Raw genomic sequence first — 23,178 nt, forward strand, 5'->3', positions numbered from 1 at the left:
CATCACAAAACTGCAGAGGGCTTGCGGCACGTTTTAACCCCAACCGATTTACCTACAATTTTTTCAGGATGATTTTTTTTACTAATTTTCACCAAACTGGGGGATGAGAATGGCCAAAATCCAACTTTCGATTATTAAGGTCACCCTAAGGAACATAAATTGGAAATCACTGAGAAACTATATCGAGGTAGCTGACTACTATTTCAGTAGGCTATTGGAAATGGAGAAGCAATGGCTATTTAAGCTCCCCTTTATTCAACTTAACCTATAACTCATTTAATACAGAAACTTATATTCGAATATCACGAAAAAGTTTAAAATTAATTAAACAGGAATTTAGATCCGTAAAAATAAAAAAAATAGACGTTTTACAAAAAAAAGTTTTAAATTCCTCTTCTTGTTAATTCCTTTGAACAGCTTTAACAAAATACATCACATTTTAAGTAATTTTATGCCTTCAGTAAAGAAAATTCTTCTCAGTTTCGCTTAAAAAAAACAAACAACTTAAACATTTTTTTGAAAACTTTTAGGTGAAATTCAAGCAGAAAACTAAATTTTTTTGACATGGCATTTGCTAAGAGAAAAAAAAATCTTCAACCTCTTAAAAACATTTACATTTCAAAAACACCGTTGGCATAAGTTGCTTCAATATTTATTTCTTTTTTCATAGTTCTTGGTAAACAATCTTAAAAAGCAATCATAACAAAAGGATACACTAAGAAAAAAGGATCACATTTCCTATGAAATATTTATGAGAATACCCAGTCAGCTGTATTTGACTATAAGTAATTAATTCATCCACTCCGACTGAGGTGTCTCAAAACTTTTGATTTTATACAATAATTTTATTTAAGTTGGAACGCGAAAATAAAAAAATGGTTTCCAAACTGTTGCTTTTAGTTAGCTTTAGGCGGTTTATTGGATTTGAGCTGTAAAGCCATCCTTGAGCTTCGAAGTGCTTAATGTATGATGTATTTATTTTGCCTCGAAAGACTACTGCTATTTAGATTCGACTTTATATTGTTACAAATTTGCATTAGCGATTTGAATTTAACGGTATATAACGATTGCAGCAACATCCATCATATTTATGAACATGTCCATCAATAGAAGATTCTACTTATCAACAATGTTGATAGCATGTAGTTATTATGGCAACACTAAATGTTTAAGCTGTTAACATTAACATTGAAAGCTCTAGAATTCGAAGATACTAGTTTTGTGCGTTAATATCATTGTAGAAATAGAGCTTTCAAGAAGCATCTAGATGATAATGCAGCGTATATAAATTGTCCTTGAGAACATTAACTAGTCAGCCTTAAAATGTGCTGTACATTATAAAGTGTGTTTTTAAAGTGTGTGTATTAAAATAGTGACTATTTAAATTGTTGTATAAATTTATATAAATTGTGTTTCAAATTTTAAACTACTAAATTGTTTCAAATTTTAAAATTTCAAATTTTAAACTACTGAACTGAACTTTAAAATTTAATTATGCCAAAAGAATAACAACAAGTAAGAAAGTATAGTCAAGCCTGACCAAATGATACCCTACACCTAGAAGATGATTATAAATAGTTCTCTTTTAAAATGTATATGGGAGCTGGATTTGAATACCAACATTTTTAAGAAATCTCGTTATGATTTTCAGAAGTGGGCCTCATATGGGAGCTATGACTAATTATGAGCCGATCGTTATAAAATTTTGGGAAATGACTTGTGTACATATACATATAACTTATTTTTATTAAATTTGAAAGAAATTTATGCTAGTTAAAGTGATTTTCGGAAGTGGACTTTATATGGGAGCTATGACTAATTATGGAACGATCATATCAGTTCTCTTAAAATGTTTATGTCTTTGCTTAATTTAGTTTTTTTCAAAAACAGCCGTTTTTAAATCATCAAATACATATTAGTTTTTGGTTACCATAGGGGCACTGTTAGACGTTCAGTATCGCAATATTTATTGAACGTGTGGCATGTAGTATTGATGGATCGCGATCCATATCGCAGAATAGCCCAATATTCTAAAATCCATGCGAAAAATATTGAACGTGTATCACTTCGTGATATCAATTCGCAATACATTAGAAGTGGAAAAATTAATAAAATAAAACAAAAATAAACAAATAAGAAAGTAAAACATTTTACTAAATGTTAAATGTTTTACTGAAATTTAGATCATAGATCACGCGATAAATATTGAACATTTAGCATACCAACTCGCGATACGTTGGTTTTCTAAAAAAAATAATGTAAATACCGACGCGATAAATATTGAGCATGTAGCATACGCGTACGATCTGGCAATTCATTAAAATGGATCGCGATCAAAATATCACAATACATATAGAATGTGTAGCAGTGCCCTAAAAGTAGATTCAAAAATGAGAATAATACATATTGTATGTTATTGTGTTTAATATAGACAAAATGTGAAAACGACGGTCCTCAAAAATTACAGGATCGCTCATCTCTAACTGGCGATAAAGCCAACAAATGTGGTATGCTAAAGAGTTTTCTCTGTGCCTGAAAAAATAGAATTATTTTTTTTAAAAAGTATTGCAATTAATAAGTAATCTTTTTTAATTACAATAGTTATTTCGAAAACTCATTTAAAAAATTAAAAATTGTTCTATGACGTACATCAAATATTATTTAATTTCTATGAATTTAAGATCTATGACGATACGGAGTTAAGTATGTATGGAAGTTTAAGAAAGAAAAAGTACTTAAGTATAAAATGTACTTAAAATCATTTCACAATACACTAGAATTTAGTATTTCTGGAGAATATAGAGTTACAAGTAAATACTCGCACTAGAAAAACAATCTTTATAATAGATTAAAATGAAATTTATTTGTAAATAAATATAAACATATGAGAGCATTAGAGTGTGGGCTCAAAAACTTTATCATTTATCAGTATTATAAGTCTACGGTTAACTGGTGTTATCTGCAACAACACCACAAATACATACTCTTTTAAGTGGAAGTTACACATAAAGTTTGCTTGTATGTTTACTGGAATAGGTTATATAATGCTGTAAAATATATATATTTTATACCTTTTTACATCGTTATATCCTTATATCCTTATTTTATTTACTTTTATTTAATTTTTTTTTTTCAAAGACTAAGTAACAAACACAATGACAAATTTATGTTTTGCTCTATCCTCATCATTTCCATGTTGTGTTTATACAGGTTAGATGTTTAGATGTGTATGAGGATCCTAATAAATATAACAAATATGACAAATTTATAGCTTGAACATATTTCCTGTTACATTTTTCTTGCTTTTATTTCGTTCGTTTTTCAATAATTTTCTGTGTTCAAAAAAAATAAATAAAACAATGTTGACGCGCACATTTTTTAGCTATATCGCAAACTCAAGCATAGACAATAGTGTGGCCCCTTGTTATATAGTGGCAAAATAAGGCGTCGATGTTTCCAACGTAAATGAAAGTTTAGTTTGTTTGATAAGACCATTTCTCGAATTTGTTGTCCTGGCTTCAGTATTTGGTAAGCTGGAGCAAAGGACAAACAGGTAATTTTTTAGGGATTGAGTGACATTTATATGCCTATACAGTGGAATAGATTTTGCAAATAAAAGAGTATCTGAATAATAATTTGGTCTTTATGTTCCATTCAGATGGTACTATATTTTAAAAATATAATAAGTTCTATCGAAACATTGTTGTCCAAAATATCAAGCGAAATAATGGTGTAACGCACAGTAGTTCAAGTGCGGCATTAATTAATTTTTTTGTGTCTTCTGATCTACCTGATTTTTACACAGTTTGTAATAAACACCTAATTATCATGTACCAAAAGTATTAGGCTTATGTCTTTATTACTTTTTTGTCCAGTGACATTCAAAGTTGACCTAAGTGAATGCGTTTGAAAAGACCGTATTATATATGCTAACTTTTATCGCTTCATGCTTTTTAAATACTCTTTTAATGACATTATAATATTTTTTTATACAATTGGATGTTATAAATGATATACATATATGCATATAAAAAAACAAGTAAGGAAAAAAACAAGTAAGTAAAAGAGCAAAAACATTTTTCTTTTAAAATTTCAATAATTTATATTTTTGAGTAATTTTCGGAAGTGGGCCTTATATGCGGGCTATGACCAATTATTGACCGATCACCATGAAATTAGGTCGTGTGATTTATGTCTATATTAAAGTTAACTATGTTGAAGTTTGTGTGTATACCAACATTTTTAAGCGATTTATGCACGTTAAAGTGATTTTCGGAAGCGGGTCTATATGGGGGCTATGACTAATTATGGACCGATCGTAACAAAATTTGGTGGCATGGATTTTGTGTATATAAAACTTATTTGAAGCGGAATTTGTGGAGATACATATATAAATTAAATATTTATGACCGATAAAGTCCAATTTCGGGAGGACATTTGTATGGGGGCTAGGTGAAATAATGGACCGATTTCAGCCAGTTTCAATAGGCTTGGTCCTTGGGCCGAAAAAATAACATACACCAAATTTCACAGAAATATCTTCAAAATTGCGATCGGTATACTTTAAGGTGGGTGTTAGACTAATATTTTTGGGCGTTACAAACATCTGCACAAACGCATTATACCCTCCCCACTATAGTGGTGTAGGGTATAAAAATTTTAAATTAAAAAAAAAAATTTACTATTATAAATTGTCCAAAAATAATATTTTTCTCCAATTTCTATGGTTTGTATCTATTGATCTCCAACGACTTCTAGCCCGATACTTATATAAAATTAAAGCATGAAGTCTCAGCTAACGACTTATTAAAAATTCAGCTGACCATTTTTACCCCATAAGTAATTGCGGTACGAAAAACTAAAAAAAAGTTAGGAAAAATTTGCTTCACAAGCATGTTATTGCGCATGCAATAAGAGCTTTTTTTTAAATATAATTTGTTATCTCGAGAACTATTGGAAATATTATTACAAAATTTCACATGGTTGGAGATGAGGTGTTTTCGATGTGATTCGTAGTTGTTCAGTGTCCTAGGGGTAATGGGAGCCAGAGAGTGGCCCCTCAAATTTGGTCACCTCGGGTCTCAATTTTTTAAAAAAATCGCCAAAAATCAATTTATGATCCAAATGAGCTGAAATTAAAAATATAAATAGTACTTGAGAAGATCTACTAAAAATAAGCTTATATAGTGTAGGTTATCTATATTAGTTGAAGAGATATTTAGGATTATAGATTTTTTTTTTAAATTTTAATTTTTATGTTGTTTAAAAATGTTTCGAATTTTATTTGAAAATTTTTTTATTTTTAATGATTTTCAGCTAAAAAATGAGAAAATATGCGCGAAATTGACTGCTTTTTTTGAAGCAGAAGAAATGTTTTAATGCTAATTCATTATTAACATTAATCAATAAGATTTTGTTGATTAATCTTGAATGATTTGTCAATATGGGGCCATTGTACAATAATACATACTTATGTTAACTAAATCATTACTTAATGCAATTGTAATGAAATTTATTATAAAATTTCCATCATGTACAATTTTATAATATTTATGAACATGTTCTAAATCGGAATGAAAAAAGTTTTGGAAAAAAGTCAAGTTCGATTAATAATATTTATTAAAAAATTCATTCGAATTATGAATTTCTTTTTTCTGTGTAATTGTGAGCTTAGTTTTCGCCGCAATCTTAGCCTAAAGCATACTAATTAAATTAAAAAATTAAATATAGTCGGTAATAATAAGCTCTTAATACTTTCACATAGTAACATTTTCGTATTTTCTCCTATTCAAATCATCTTGAAAAAAAGTTTCAAGATTTTTTTTTGTCGTGGTTGTCATTCTCGTGGAATTTCCCATATCTGTCTTTGAAAGGTAATTTATATGCCGTATCTAAATGCTCGTCCAAACCTATAAGGATTCGAAGTTTTGTAATTTTTTTTTATTTTTTTTAAATTTTAACGTAGAATTATTTAAAGTAATTAGTTTAAAATAAAATCCTATAAACCTCATATAAATTAAAGGAAACAGCTTTTTTCGTTTTTCAAAATTCAATCTAGTTCGAATTTTATATGAATTTTTCGGAACCTTTTTCTCACCGATTTAACATTGGCTACATGTTGAATATATTCACAATATAGACATCAAGATAATCTTAATTTTATAAGATTTCCAATGATTTATAATAATTTGTAATTGTATTTTTTTTGGAGCCAACCTAATAGACACACATGTTACTGACATTTAACGCTGTGAACAATGTATCACTCTCATGTCATGTCATATAAAGATCGACTACACGCAGAATGTATGTACGACCAATAAACTAACCATCCAACTGACCAGCCGGCCAACTGGTCTGCCTTCGACTCCAGCAACCATCCAGTCAAACCTATACAGAACAAACAACATCATCGTAATATGATTAGTTTTGTATGGTTGCATACTTTAAGGTTGCATGAACGAATGACATGCCACATTGCGTCGGTATGCTTTAATGTCAACTTTTTTAATATGACCATATGTAAGAGGTGAGAGACGATAATTTAATTTTCTTTAATGCCTTATGATATTTTTTTTTATTTTCTTGAACTTAACATTTAAAAAGTGTTCGAAAATGATGAAGTAAAAACAATTTACTTAATAACTTTTAGTTAAAGACATGTTATATGTTTATTGTGTGGAATATTGACATATCAAGGGACTATATTCAAAATTTCTATATCTTAGAAAACTCAAGTTTTCAGGAGAGTAAAAAAAATTCAAAACATTGAAGGATTCATCCAAAAGTAGGGAAATTGAAGATCAGAGACCTTTAAAAGAAAATCAGATTCGCACCGAATCATTACTTGCGATGAAAATTGGATCAATTACGATAACACGAAGCGTAAGACCAACCAGCCGAAACAACACCAAAGACCATCCATGGCGCTAAGTTAATGCTCTGTATTTGGTGGGACCAAATGAGCTGGTGCGATCGTTTGGCCAAATATGCGGCCAGATATGAAACCGTAATATTCTATCATGACAACGCTAGGCTACATGTTGCAATACCTTTTAAAACATATTTAGAAAGAAGTGATTGGGAAATTTTTGACTCAACCGCCATATAGTCCAGACCTTACCCCGTTCAACTACTAGTTGTTTCGATCGATACAGAACGCTCTCTCCGGGTTACGCTTCACTTTGGTATAAAGTATCCGATATTGGCTTGATTCGTTTATTACCAGAAAAATGGGAAAATATCGTAGCTACTTTGAATACATTTATATTGTACAAATGTTTCAAAATAAAAGCTAAAAATTATATGAAGATAATATGAGCGATACATATAATAGTTTTTATTCAATTAGAAAGAAACTATATTTTTTGCAAAGTAGAAATTATTCAAAAAAATATTGAAGGTTTTGCATTCAGATATGTAAATTGTCGACTTGTAAGTTCTTTTTACAAGTCGTCCAAAAAACCGGCAAATTCAAAAAACCGAAAAGTGTTTTTTTAAAAAGCTGGTTTCGCTTTTGTCATTCTAAAAATCAATTTCGGTTTTGTCTTTCTAATTTACTTAATTAAAATTTAATCGGTAATGTTTTGCCATCATATTTCAGTTTTGTGGACACTAATACGATGTATGTTAAGGGCTATTTACTAAGTCCTTCCAAATTTAACATTGTTGAATATTTAAGGCATTGACTTTAAGCTATTTTTTATCAAAGTTTAGAAAAAGTTCATTGTCGACTTGTAAGTTCTTTTTGTGCAACAGATTTTGTATTTTTTAGTAGACTTAGAATATTTTTTTATTTCACTTAAGCTGCTCTCAAAAAGCAATGAATGGATCAATCGACATAATAGTAAATTTCATCATCATTTTGATTAAAATTAAATGAATAAACTAATAATTATAACAACTTTGGGGCTATCCATTTGACTGAGACAATAATTTTGCAATTTTGACAAAAAAAGACGGTTGCATTAACGACAACAACTTAAATAATTGTAAACGTTTTTTAAGCAAACAGTATATTTTTACATATTCTAAGATTTTCTATTAAAATCTCAATTTCATAACAAGGGGACTTGCTCACTAAGCCAACGATATATGGAATTTGTCCTGAATTATAATAATTATCGAGCTATTAATAATAAACGTAAATATATATAGGATATTAGAAAAATAAACAACATTTACCTTCACAAATCATATTTTATTTCTTCATATTCAAATAAAACTTGTCTTCTATCTCAGTTTTTTTCTACCACTTTATTCTTAAATTCCATACATAATTCCTTCTCTTATCCTTCCAATATCGTATATACAATACATATGTATATTGACAATCTATTTAAATATTTGCTTTGTATCCTCAACATAAAAGGTGTTTTTCTTTTGGTAGAAAAACGAAAACAAAAATAAATGATATGTACAATAGTTAAACAAGTTACCATACATATCGTAAACTAAAATGCAAAACAACGTATGTTAAAAAAATCTAATTTTGTTTTTATTATTGATTACGATTCACTACATCCGAATATACATATATACCGATAATGCCTACTTTCAATACCAAACAAACCTTATCAACAGAGAGTATTTGTGGAAAATGTTAGGCGGCTAGCTCCTTTCGTCTGGCCCCGTATTTTAAACAGACGGATATAGCTAGATCGTGATATATATATATAGTTTTTGGTTCTACGACCAATATTTCGATATGTTACTAACGGAAAGACAAAATCAATTTTTTATGGTGGGTATAAAAATTATAAATACCGAAAAATCATTTATATTATTTGAAAATTTAACTAATGTTGAGACGATGAAATTGTATTATGATCCATATTTTTTTTCAACAAATATTAATACTCAAAATTGTCGTTTGAAAAAACCTTTCTATTCTTTTGCAAACTTATGAAAAGTGATGTTACGATACTTTTGCGTTTTAGGTGACTATATAAAGAAAGACATACTTATGGGATGCTGAAATTCGATGATGCATTCAAAGTAACCTTAAATAGTTGTTCGAGAACAAACTAAAAGCAGAGTTTATGCTCCATTCTATCAACAATATTGGAAGGTCACATTTCCAATTTTATATTTGACTGCCCTAATGTGTCATGACATTATGCTAACGAATATAAATAGAAAAAAACTACAAACCAAACAAAAAAAGAAGACAAAACTAATATGGTATAAAGGAAATAGTAGAACACATAAACAAATTTGAATATGATTGAAAACAGAAAAAAGTACAAGTGGTTTTAGTTTTAAGTAAATGGTGTTTAAACATTGACAGTATTCATACTTTATACTTATTCTGTAAAAATTTCCTTCTAAAATGTACCTTTCAATACAAACACAACAGCATTTATATTGAAAACCATCTTGTAGACTTATTTCAAAAATTGTTTAGGGTTTTTTGTACTACAATAACATGCAGTGTCCAAAAAACCGGCAAATTCAAAAACCGAAAAGTGTGTTTTTTAAAAAAACTGGTTTCGCTTTTGTCATTCTAAAAATCAATTTCGGTTTTGTCATTCTAATTTACTTAATTAAAATTTAATCAAATTAGTCATTCTAATTTACTTACTTAAAATTTAATCATTAATGTTTTGCCATCATATTTCAGTTTTGTGGACACTAATACGATTTATGTTAATGACTGTACTAAGACCTTCCAAATTTGACATTGTTGAATAATTAAGGCATTAACTTTAAGCAATTTTTTTAATATCTTTTACGAAATATGGTTAAATGCTAATATTTTTTAAAAAATACACGAATATTTTTAAAGATTTTACCAAAATATTTTTAAGTTATATGTTAAAATAACCGGTTAATCGTCGAAAACCCGAAAAGTTAAAGAATACCAAATCCGGTCTATTTTACAAAGAATACTCTAATTTTGTCAAAAATGTTACACTGACACTACAATGTCATACCGGTGGTATGAGTAATATTTTATTAATCATACGCACCATTTCCAGAAAAAATGGTTTTCATTGAAAATAAAATGGCATTAATAGCTAAATTTCATATGAAATGCCTCATGAAAATTTTCAGAATTAACAATCATATGATATCCATAATACTATTCTACAGCCAAATAGGGATCCTCGTGCAAAACATATTTCTTAAATACTTTTTCCCACGCTGATCTCAAAATCGTATGATTCGTTTTCCATATACATTAGGGTGGCCCTTAATAAACAAAAGTTCGATTTTGGCCATTCTCACCCCCAAATTTGATGAACATTTGTAAAAAAAAATCATCCTGAAAAAATCTTAAGTAAATCGGCAAGCCCTCTGAAGTTTTGAGATGCATTTACAAGGGGAAAAAAAATTGAAAATTGAAAAAAAATTGAAATTTGACCTTTCACCTTTCACCTTCACGACTTAAGGTTTAACGTTTTCCAATTTTAGTAAAACTTTTAGATTATATTTAGAATTATTTGGACTTTAATATTCTGAATAGGTTTTACTTAAAATTCATAACAGTAATAGTTTTTATTCAATTAGAAAGAAACTATATTTTTTGCAAAGTAGAAATTATTCAAAAAAATATTGAAGGTTTTGCATTCAGATATGTAAATTGTCGACTTGTAAGTTCTTTTTACAAGTCGTCCAAAAAACCGGCAAATTCAAAAAACCGAAAAGTGTTTTTTTAAAAAGCTGGTTTCGCTTTTGTCATTCTAAAAATCAATTTCGGTTTTGTCTTTCTAATTTACTTAATTAAAATTTAATCGGTAATGTTTTGCCATCATATTTCAGTTTTGTGGACACTAATACGATGTATGTTAAGGGCTATTTACTAAGTCCTTCCAAATTTAACATTGTTGAATATTTAAGGCATTGACTTTAAGCTATTTTTTATCAAAGTTTAGAAAAAGTTCATTGTCGACTTGTAAGTTCTTTTTGTGCAACAGATTTTGTATTTTTTAGTAGACTTAGAATATTTTTTTATTTCACTTAAGCTGCTCTCAAAAAGCAATGAATGGATCAATCGACATAATAGTAAATTTCATCATCATTTTGATTAAAATTAAATGAATAAACTAATAATTATAACAACTTTGGGGCTATCCATTTGACTGAGACAATAATTTTGCAATTTTGACAAAAAAAGACGGTTGCATTAACGACAACAACTTAAATAATTGTAAACGTTTTTTAAGCAAACAGTATATTTTTACATATTCTAAGATTTTCTATTAAAATCTCAATTTCATAACAAGGGGACTTGCTCACTAAGCCAACGATATATGGAATTTGTCCTGAATTATAATAATTATCGAGCTATTAATAATAAACGTAAATATATATAGGATATTAGAAAAATAAACAACATTTACCTTCACAAATCATATTTTATTTCTTCATATTCAAATAAAACTTGTCTTCTATCTCAGTTTTTTTCTACCACTTTATTCTTAAATTCCATACATAATTCCTTCTCTTATCCTTCCAATATCGTATATACAATACATATGTATATTGACAATCTATTTAAATATTTGCTTTGTATCCTCAACATAAAAGGTGTTTTTCTTTTGGTAGAAAAACGAAAACAAAAATAAATGATATGTACAATAGTTAAACAAGTTACCATACATATCGTAAACTAAAATGCAAAACAACGTATGTTAAAAAAATCTAATTTTGTTTTTATTATTGATTACGATTCACTACATCCGAATATACATATATACCGATAATGCCTACTTTCAATACCAAACAAACCTTATCAACAGAGAGTATTTGTGGAAAATGTTAGGCGGCTAGCTCCTTTCGTCTGGCCCCGTATTTTAAACAGACGGATATAGCTAGATCGTGATATATATATATAGTTTTTGGTTCTACGACCAATATTTCGATATGTTACTAACGGAAAGACAAAATCAATTTTTTATGGTGGGTATAAAAATTATAAATACCGAAAAATCATTTATATTATTTGAAAATTTAACTAATGTTGAGACGATGAAATTGTATTATGATCCATATTTTTTTTCAACAAATATTAATACTCAAAATTGTCGTTTGAAAAAACCTTTCTATTCTTTTGCAAACTTATGAAAAGTGATGTTACGATACTTTTGCGTTTTAGGTGACTATATAAAGAAAGACATACTTATGGGATGCTGAAATTCGATGATGCATTCAAAGTAACCTTAAATAGTTGTTCGAGAACAAACTAAAAGCAGAGTTTATGCTCCATTCTATCAACAATATTGGAAGGTCACATTTCCAATTTTATATTTGACTGCCCTAATGTGTCATGACATTATGCTAACGAATATAAATAGAAAAAAACTACAAACCAAACAAAAAAAGAAGACAAAACTAATATGGTATAAAGGAAATAGTAGAACACATAAACAAATTTGAATATGATTGAAAACAGAAAAAAGTACAAGTGGTTTTAGTTTTAAGTAAATGGTGTTTAAACATTGACAGTATTCATACTTTATACTTATTCTGTAAAAATTTCCTTCTAAAATGTACCTTTCAATACAAACACAACAGCATTTATATTGAAAACCATCTTGTAGACTTATTTCAAAAATTGTTTAGGGTTTTTTGTACTACAATAACATGCAGTGTCCAAAAAACCGGCAAATTCAAAAACCGAAAAGTGTGTTTTTTAAAAAAACTGGTTTCGCTTTTGTCATTCTAAAAATCAATTTCGGTTTTGTCATTCTAATTTACTTAATTAAAATTTAATCAAATTAGTCATTCTAATTTACTTACTTAAAATTTAATCATTAATGTTTTGCCATCATATTTCAGTTTTGTGGACACTAATACGATTTATGTTAATGACTGTACTAAGACCTTCCAAATTTGACATTGTTGAATAATTAAGGCATTAACTTTAAGCAATTTTTTTAATATCTTTTACGAAATATGGTTAAATGCTAATATTTTTTAAAAAATACACGAATATTTTTAAAGATTTTACCAAAATATTTTTAAGTTATATGTTAAAATAACCGGTTAATCGTCGAAAACCCGAAAAGTTAAAGAATACCAAATCCGGTCTATTTTACAAAGAATACTCTAATTTTGTCAAAAATGTTACACTGACACTACAATGTCATACCGGTGGTATGAGTAATATTTTATTAATCATACGCACCATTTCCAGAAAAAATGGTTTTCATTGAAAATAAAATGGCATTAATAGCTAAATTTCATATGAAATGCCTCATGAAAATTTTCAGAATTAACAATCATATGATATCCATAATACTATTCTACAGCCAAATAGGGATCCTCGTGCAAAACATATTTCTTAAATACTTTTTCCCACGCTGATCTCAAAATCGTATGATTCGTTTTCCATATACATTAGGGTGGCCCTTAATAAACAAAAGTTCGATTTTGGCCATTCTCACCCCCAAATTTGATGAACATTTGTAAAAAAAAATCATCCTGAAAAAATCTTAAGTAAATCGGCAAGCCCTCTGAAGTTTTGAGATGCATTTACAAGGGGAAAAAAAATTGAAAATTGAAAAAAAATTGAAATTTGACCTTTCACCTTTCACCTTCACGACTTAAGGTTTAACGTTTTCCAATTTTAGTAAAACTTTTAGATTATATTTAGAATTATTTGGACTTTAATATTCTGAATAGGTTTTACTTAAAATTCATAACAGTAAGGAAATAGAGCTCATTCGCCAAAAAATGGCCAAATTATTGGTTTTTCTTGAAAATTTCAAAATTTAAATCGCAGGTACGAAAAACTATAGGAATTATTTTCATAATTTTTTCATATTTTTATTCCCTATTATATTCTCAATAAATCCCAATAAGATGATAAAAAAAATCTGGAATTTGTTTAACAAAAATTTGAAAATGGAGTTTTGAACCGTTAAAAAAATTTATTTTTTTGGTCATATCTGCGAATATGTTAACTGTATCCCACGAAGACAAAAACTCATATACAAGAAAATATGGATATATTTTAAGTAAAAATGCGATTTTATTTTAATATTTATCTAAATATTTTAATTTTGTTCCTAAATTTCTTCTTCTAGTGGCCTGAGACACGGTAATGGCCTGGCGAACTTTTAATGACTTTAACAGTTTTTGACCAATTTCTGTTTTTTATGTCTCATTAGAACGACAATTACGTACACATTTCTATTCTTTTAAATTAAATTGCAAAAGTAATTTTTTAATGGCAAAATTTTTACAAAAACTGACAAAAGGCATTTTTTCCTCTTGTAAATGCATCTCAAAACTTCAGAGGGCTTGCGGCACGGCACGTCTTAACCCCAACCGATTTACTTAAATTTTTTTCAGGATGATTTTTTTACTAATGTTCACCAAACTGGGGGGTGAGAATGGCCAAAATCCAACCTTCGTTAATTAAGGGCCACCCTAATATTCATATTATAAATTTCAAGTTTTCACTAAAACTAGCAGCTTAACATCAGGAACATGGAATTTAACTGAATTTGTTAAAAATGTTTATGGTCCAATTGGTTTTCAATTGGTTCAATATTTATTGGTTTTATTTATATTAAACCCTTTAGGGACGGAGTTTTATTTTGAGAACCAAAATATATATAAATACCTGTTAAAAAGTATGTAGAATAAAGTGGTAGAACACTTTCTCTGAGATACGCTTCACTTTGGAACGGAGTATCCGATATTGGCTTGATTCGTTCTTGGCCTCAAAAGATCATAATTGCATAATCTACAATCAACCTTAAAAATAGGTCATGAATGTGAAATTTGAGTTAAAATCTGGAAAAGTTGGATCTTAACATCTGAAAAGTTTTTAACTTTTCAAATTTAATTTCACGTTCCTGAGATAAACCCATAAAAAACTCGGTTTATAGTAAAAACCTAAAAGTGAAAGTATCGCGAAAACTAACTGGCCAACGTATCGAAATTATACAAAAACTAATTTTCGCACGAGATGCCCTTTTCAGCCGCCGACTAGGGTAATAAACACACTTCAAAAATATTTTTCGATTGAACGACATGAACTAAATGATTTTGGCATTTAAATTTGCTTTTAATTAAATCATTCCATAAAATCCCAAATCGCGCAAATATTAAAAATACCAACATTTTTTTTACAAAAATATCTATGAAAATATAATTGTTCCTATATTTAGCTACATTGTTTCTATTTCTATGTGTTTATGTGCATGTTCTGACAGACAACGGTCACATCATAGTTAAAGTATGAATAAAGAGTAGCCAGTGAGTAGGGTTCCTAATTTCCCGGACTTTTTTCTTTCCCGGGAGGAAATTAAAAAATTGTTTCATTCCCGGGAAATTTGTAACACTATATTAAACCAAAAACCGGAGTTTTTTTCGAATAATTTGACTTATAATTTTACCAGTATAAACCAACTATATACTGGCATTTGATCGGTATTGTCACAGTCGTAGTTTTAATCAAAATGAAATCAATAAATTCTTTGTTTAAATATATAACTTAAGAATTGCGACCATTTTAAATCTATAAAACATGCGTAGCTAAAGAAATTTTTCAAATTTGATTGTAGATAAACAAATTTGAGCCACTATTATTGTTATTATTTTCTCTAAATATAAATAATAATCATTGAATTTTCCTAATAGTTGTAATGTTAGGTATCTTAATAATTCGTTTAAAAGTATAAACTTTAACTTTGATTCATTCTTAATAACCAAATATTTCTGCTGTGGCTTGAGTTGAGTGAAAACAATTCGGTTATTTCAACAGCAATACTTCGTTGCCAACTGACTATCTGTTGCTAGAACCGACAAAATCTATGATAGAATAATTTAATTAGCAACAAGAAAACTTATGAAGAAATTCCAGAAAATTCCCGACAAACATTTCCCGATAATTAACAAAAAAATATTCCCGGGAATTCCCGGCAAATTTTTCCCTCGTAGGAACCCTACCTGTGAGTCATAAGATAAGGGTTTTTATTTGTTCGTCTGTGTATTTGGAGCTCTAGCTCTTTAAACAAGGGGCAATAACACTCGAATATAATAGCGACTACAATAACGTCTATTTACAGATTTCACTTCTCATTTTCCATATACGGCTTCATTGGATTTCTACTGGCACAAAAATATGATTTAAAAACATTTTCAGGATAATGATGTTGCTGCACATAGGAACATGAATTAGGGAATAAGCAAGAACAAACATGAATGCTTATAATATTGATTGTTTTTCTCGTATCCCGGTCATAATAAAACAGATGATGATGATGCTGTTTCTTGTTGATATTCTAAAAGAATCGTAATCAGTTTCCCCAATATATACTTATGTATGTATGTGTTTGTGTTAAGCCGAGTAGTATAACGTTTTCAATTTCTTTTTAGTTTACTTGTATTTGCTCATTCTTTCACACAATTTAATTAATTTCCTGTTTCCCAGCTAAGAAAAATCGATATTGTTGTGATTTTGTTTTATTCGATTCCATTTAATTCTCTTGTATAAGGTGACAGATGAATCGTATTAAGCTGTAAATGCCTGGGTGGGAGAGTGTGTCTGCAAATAACAAGAAATTGTGTGACACATTAAAAGCTTATTAGCGTTTCCAGCTACGTATTAAATTTAATTTCATTTCAGGTTAATGTTAAATAGAAATTTTATTTTCATGACTTGTGGAATTTCTTGCAAAATTTTGTAGAAATAATCGATGACGTAGGCTATTTGCCAAATTGGCATGTGTTGTTAATTTTTTTTTTTGGCTTTTTTGCTGAGTGGTTTATGTCAAATATTAATAGGATGTTGTGTACATATGTATGATAAATAAGTAAGACCAATAGTTTTTGCTGTGATTTTAAGAGCATGTATTTATGTGAGAAAAAAATGCTAGGGCTTCACTTTGTAGGCCTTCTAATAGACATATTAACACATTATAATTCATTATATTCTACCCTCTCATAGAATATGTTCAAGAAGGGCTTTGCTTCACCTTCTAAAATACTTCATACACATGCAAAAATGCATCACAAAATATGTTCTAACAAACATTTATTTAAAATTCAAACATGATTGGTTTTATAATTATTCCTGTATGTAGTGTCTCTGTAAGTAAATTTATTTTGTTCTCTTTATTAGAAAAAAAATATTTTTTATAACATTTGATCTTGAGAAGTTTCCTTGAAATAGTTTTTTTTATATGAAACTACACACGTGATACTTTAAAATCCATTCCTGATAACCCTCTTGAAAGACTTGCTTCAGCAGAACTTAGGCTTTAATTTTCAGACACGCCCTATGACACGCCATGTAAATTGTAAACGATTTACATGGCGATTTTTGTCTGTAATATAACTCATTTAGGAAGGCCTCTTTACTGAATCTTTTTCCCGCTGGTTAGTTACAAATTATTTTGTGTGTACATTAATTTGTTAGGGTTTGAATTGTTTCCACAATCTTTTTCCCACTGGTTAGTTACAAACCTTTCAACCTTTTCAATAACTCTTACTGTGTGTTAATTAGAGTTTCCAAAAAACCGAAGAATTTCAAAACCGCGGTTTCGGTTTTAAAAAATTGGAATGCGATCGTTTTCGGTTTTATCTCGGTTTTGTGAAAATTTGTTAAATATTAATGTTTTAGAAATAAAATCAGTTAATAATATAGGAAATGAAATACAAATTTAAAATTCAAGAGGATAAAGGAAAATTGGTACTCTTTCTTTTAATGGTACTTTTTTAATATGTACTAGGATCGCCTGGTGGTCAAAATTCGACCACTAATAACAAAATTATGCAGTTACTTTGAGTATACGCAAAAATATTTTTTCATTTTGTTGTTGTTTTTCAAGCAAATTTAAAACGCTTTTTAACACTTTCATAGAAAGAATTTTTAAAACAAATTTATATTGTGCACATCTAGAGAAAATAATCTTTTAAATCATATAGGTTTCATCAATATTGGTGGACAATAACATACTTAATAGTGTACCACAAAAAAACGTGTGGCCTATTTATATATAAGATTTTAAATTAGTTAGCTTATATACACTAACGATGGCTAATATGCTTCTCAGTAATGAAATAATCAAGAATTGGGGGCTCAACGTTATTATGATTTCAAAACAGAAGAACTAAACCAAACTAAAGAGTACTTTTTCGTTCTTAAAATGATACTTTTTGAATGTTCTATAATATTGAACCTAGAATCAGTAAATTACTGTGATTTCAAACTTGATAGGGGTTCAAGTAAAATTGTTAAGCACACATGATTCTGAATGAGTTAAAATTTACCAAATATGACGTTAGTGGTACCTTTCTTTAGCATTATCTATAATAGTGGACCCAGAATCATGATGCTGAGTGGGAATACAAAATGTGGGTATTTATGGTACTTTTTTTATTCTAATAATACGTTTCAAATGAGATAGTATCCACTTTACAAAGAATCAATTAACATGGAACTAGAGACATGTTTTCCTGAATTAGTATTAATTCACAAAGGGAGACGAATATTTGAAAATAACAAAGTCTTTGTTACACAAATTTTGCATTATTGTTTTCAAATTAACTAAATAAATATCATTTTAAGTTTAATTGCCAGGAAATACTCGTATGATAAATTTTTTCAAATGAGTTTGTGTCATTCTTTATTAACAGGTTTCCTTGTCTAGCCTGCGAAAGGTAGCCTGCAACATCATCTGCAGCAATTATTTTAATACAATTTAAAAATTTAAAAAGTAATCTTAAGATATTTAACTGATTTGCTTTTAGAGAAATTAGATGAATCATTGAATGAAAAAATTTGTTTTTCATTTCTAAATTTTGATTTTTTTTTTACTGAAAATAAATTAAAAGTGAAAACCGAAGAATAATTGTCGGTTTCGGTTTCGGTTTTAGGCCTTAGGTTTCGGTTAAAACCGAACACGAAACTCTAGTGTTAATAAATCAGATTTCAAAATATCAAGACCCAGATTCACTTTGTTCAGCCTTATTTTATCGAAATTGCCGTTGTCATAGGTAACATTTTTGAATACTTGAATTTATTATCTCCTAATATTCTTAGTTAGTTCCAGAATACTGGCATGTAATGTAGCCTTGAAAATCGACCTATACTAGCCACTTACCTCTAATAGCAACTGATATTAGCATTAGCTTATTGGTATATGTTCAGCATTATACTAGTACAAGGTATTTAATTACAAAACCAATATTGCTACATGACATCCTCTATGAGAGACAGACTCTTAATTGAATATCGATTAACGAATTCGAAAGAAAAATAAATCGAAAAAATTCTCTGTTTTTAAAATTCTTTCGAATAGTTTTCATTTGTTCGACTCATTTTTCTTTCGACATCGTGAAACAGGCCCCAAGTGTTTTGTTCATGTCAGTCATGTTTTTCTGACATGAACAAACCACTTGAGTGATTCTACCTTATATGCAGACGAAACTGAAGTATTTAATCTTCTCCCATTGAGATCCCTATGGATATTACCATTTTGAATGTACCATTCAAAGTTAAATTTTGAAAGCAAAAATTATAAAATTTTTGGAAAATATGGTAATATTGTTAGCAAAGTTAACAATCTACAGTGGATATTGCTGTATTTGTTTTAATCGGTACTTTTTGTTCATTGATTTATATTGGTTAAGAGCGAAATATACCCAACACCATAGTGAGGAGGGTATATTGGGTCCAAAAATATTTGTCTAACACTCACCTTAAAGTAAACCTTTCGACTCAGAATCACTTTCTGATTAAACGATGGCCGTCCGTCCATCCATCCTCTACCGAAAATCATTCACGAAAATAAATTACTGAAATTTTAAAAGGAACAATATTTTTTCACATTTACATGCTTAGTGTAGGGTATTATATGGTCGGGCTTGACCATATTTTCGTACTTGTTTTTAACTAAATTTAACAACAAACATCCAGAGGGACTATCGAATAAATAAACTTTAAAATAGTTTTAGGGTGTAATTGCCAACATTTGAAATTAAAATTGTTGTTAGTTTTTACATACTCCTTCCTATATGCATTGAAAGGGCTTTTTCACAATATGTTTGTAACTAAACTAACTAAATCGATTATTTTTTCAACTCCTTCTATCATAATTAGGCTGGCGCCAAACAAATATATTCGAACTTTTGTAATTTTTTGCAAAAATTTTAAGTTTTTAAAATTTTATATACTGAAAAAAGTCTCAACATAAATATTATGATTTGAAAATAATTTCTTAAATAGTATGATTTTTTTCATATTTTATGTTTTCAAATCAAATCTAGAAGGCTTGAAAAATTTAATTAATTTCAATTTCATTTACATATATTTTTATGTTTTTGAAAAATGTTTGAAATTTTCCTTGGAACAACATACCATAGAATGAACACATAGAACGGAAGGAGAGAGTAATATATATTGAAAAATTACTCTCATTTCACACATACAGGTGATACAATAACAAAATACATGCAATACATTCTCATGAATTAGGTTTTTGACAACAGACTTAGGTATCTAGTTATTGTCTATGATACATATGTATGTACATACAAAATGAGAAAATATGCACGAAATTGATTAAATTTCTTTAAGAGGGTTATCTGCATATATTTATGGATGTTTTATTACATATGTTTAACGATATTTTTAAGATTCAGATATTATTGATTCGTCTTAAAATATTGGACAATATATGGCTATTATGCAACAATTTTTGAAATAATGCAATTATAATGTAATTATAAAAAATAAAATAATAAAATAAATACAAACATTGAAATTCTTAATTACAAAGCAAACATGACAAACTAATAGGTGCATGAAATGTTGCAAGTATTTTAGTTAAACTTAACCCTCTAATGCTTAAGCATGCCTCAAGGTACTCAAATGCAAATATAACTGATATTTCATTTCAAAAACTTTGAAAGCTTTTTGAAACAATTTAAGTGCAACTGTTACATGAGTTTTTGAAATTGGTTTCGAAAAATGTCAAAAAAAAATTCACAATAGATTTAATTTCGAAAAATGGATAAAACTGTTTTGATGAATTTATATGAGGTTTATAGACCTTAATTTAAACTAAGGACATTAAATAATTCATAACAAAATTAAAAAAAAAAAATTACAAATTACAAAATTTCTAATATTTTTGAACTTACAAGAAAATTTCTGATCAGCATTGAAAAAGAATTTCAAAAACCTTTCATGTATAAAAAAAAGATTATAATATCCTTAAAAATTAAATTTTTATCCTCTAATCCAGCTCCTCAAATATTGACGCCAGAACAAAGATATTTAGAAATGATCAAATGAGCAAATCTTATTTTTCTTCCATACAAACGGGGCCCACTCTAATATATAACAAGTGTATACAAATCTAGTGCACTCAGTTAAACTTGTGTAACTAATAACAACCAAAAAATAATTCATGTAATTGACTGCAATATAAACAGACTGACACAAAAAACTAAAGCCTTTTTTCAACTATATTGTAAAATATCTAGGTTTTTTTCATGTGCGAGATTTTGTGATGTTGATAAAACATTATTAGCTAAAAACCAATTAATTTTCATTTGTAGTTAGCAGGTATTTATTTATCTATATATTTATATATATATGTATATATTGTTTGCCTTTGCAGGTATTTGGTATAATAGTGAAAATCGTGATTGGGTTCGTATTGCCGGCCGATAGTACCCATTACACCCTGTCAAAGGGTTGAGACATACATCACTACGTAAGCCGTCATTTTCGAACATAAGCAATAGCAGTAACATCAACTCTTGTCCAGCACCACCACCCACACCACACTGTGTTTGCAACACTAACATCGCTACAGCAACAACACCATTAGCACTAGCAGCCGGCACAGGAGCAGCAGCAGCATTAACAGCCGGTGCTACAACAACAGACTTTTCGAATCCAGTATCATCGACATCAGGTCTATCATTAACGAATTCCCACATTAATCAACACCAAATAAATTACTTTGAATTTCCCCCGAAAGCATCATTGCTAGTCCAATCCCCCCTATCGTCATTATCCGCACCATCGCTGGCCACAACAACAGCCGTTGCCCTAGCAGCTGCTTCAGCTTCAAACACAAGTACCGGTCCCTGTGCTAACACATCATTTGCCGCTGGTGCAACAGGCTGTGTGTCTGCTAATAATTCACCTAAAAGTATTTATCATTATCAACACCACTCACACACACAACATACACATTTGCAACAGCAACATCCACATCAACAACGACAACAACAACATTATCATCATCAACATCGTCAGCTACAGCAACAAGAGCTGCAACATCAATTGCATTATATATCACCACCGTTACAATCGCCGCCATCTCCACTGCAACTCCAACTACCGTCAGCACCAGCCACACCCTCATCACAGCCAACATCTCATACAATTGCCATGGGCCGTAGAGAGATTAAACGTTCAAACACTAGTGGCTCAACCACCAAATCCTACGATAGCGGCAGTGGTAAGTACCTGATTCTCTTCTATATATAAAATTATATATGTTTCTATAGATGTGCAGCGCTCTAACATTGTGATTGATAGTTTCCCATTATATGGTTATCTGAGTGTACAAAAATATTTGTTTGTACTCGGCTTTCATGTTTGTAGTTGCTTTTATTGTGACTTTAAATCGTATGTATGGATAAGTGTATAAGTAAAACCATATTTTACCTATTTGCTTTATTCTAAGATACCTATCTAAAAGTGAGGTTGGCTATATCAGTACAGAAAGTACTTGACTAATTAAGTGGTGAATTGGGAAAATACACTGTTGTTTGAATAATATATTTAAGAATATTGTGTAACGATGCGACCTGCCCAAAAACAAATGCTTAATTACGTTTCAAAATGTTGACCATAGAGAAAATATACATATAGCCGAAACTCTCCTGTCAAAGACCTAACTCAGTTGTCAAAAAGCTAAGTGGTGAGAATGTATTAGTAAAAGAAACTATGTGAAAACAAAAACAACACTCTTCTGTATAAGTTTTGTGAGTAATTTTTTTGTTTGAGTATTTTTATAGTTTCCGCTCTATGTATATTTTCTTTATTATCTATGTAAATAAAAATCAATTGTCGTTCGTTGGTAATTGCATCAGTAGAGAAAGGCCGAACCGATTTAGACTTTTTTCGATTTATCTAAAATCGGAAAACGAAAAACGGCTGCACCGATTTTGCTAATTTTTTGTTTAAATTAAAAT

General features: G+C 29.1%; 1 protein-coding gene across 1 annotated transcript in view; it reads left to right on the top strand.

Moving 5' to 3' along the window:
• The window catches only part of LOC135957484 (uncharacterized), a 233,071-nt gene that overhangs the window by 80,112 nt on the left and 129,781 nt on the right, over positions 1 to 23,178 (top strand). Inside the window, exon 2 of the mRNA XM_065508236.1 lies at positions 21,588 to 22,439. Coding sequence (XP_065364308.1) covers positions 22,370 to 22,439 — 70 coding nt within the window. The 5' untranslated portion in view covers positions 21,588 to 22,369. The remainder of the gene's footprint in view (positions 1 to 21,587; positions 22,440 to 23,178) is intronic.

This window comes from Calliphora vicina, chromosome 1, assembly GCF_958450345.1.
Source record: "Calliphora vicina chromosome 1, idCalVici1.1, whole genome shotgun sequence".
Classification (NCBI taxonomy): Eukaryota; Metazoa; Arthropoda; class Insecta; order Diptera; family Calliphoridae; genus Calliphora; species Calliphora vicina.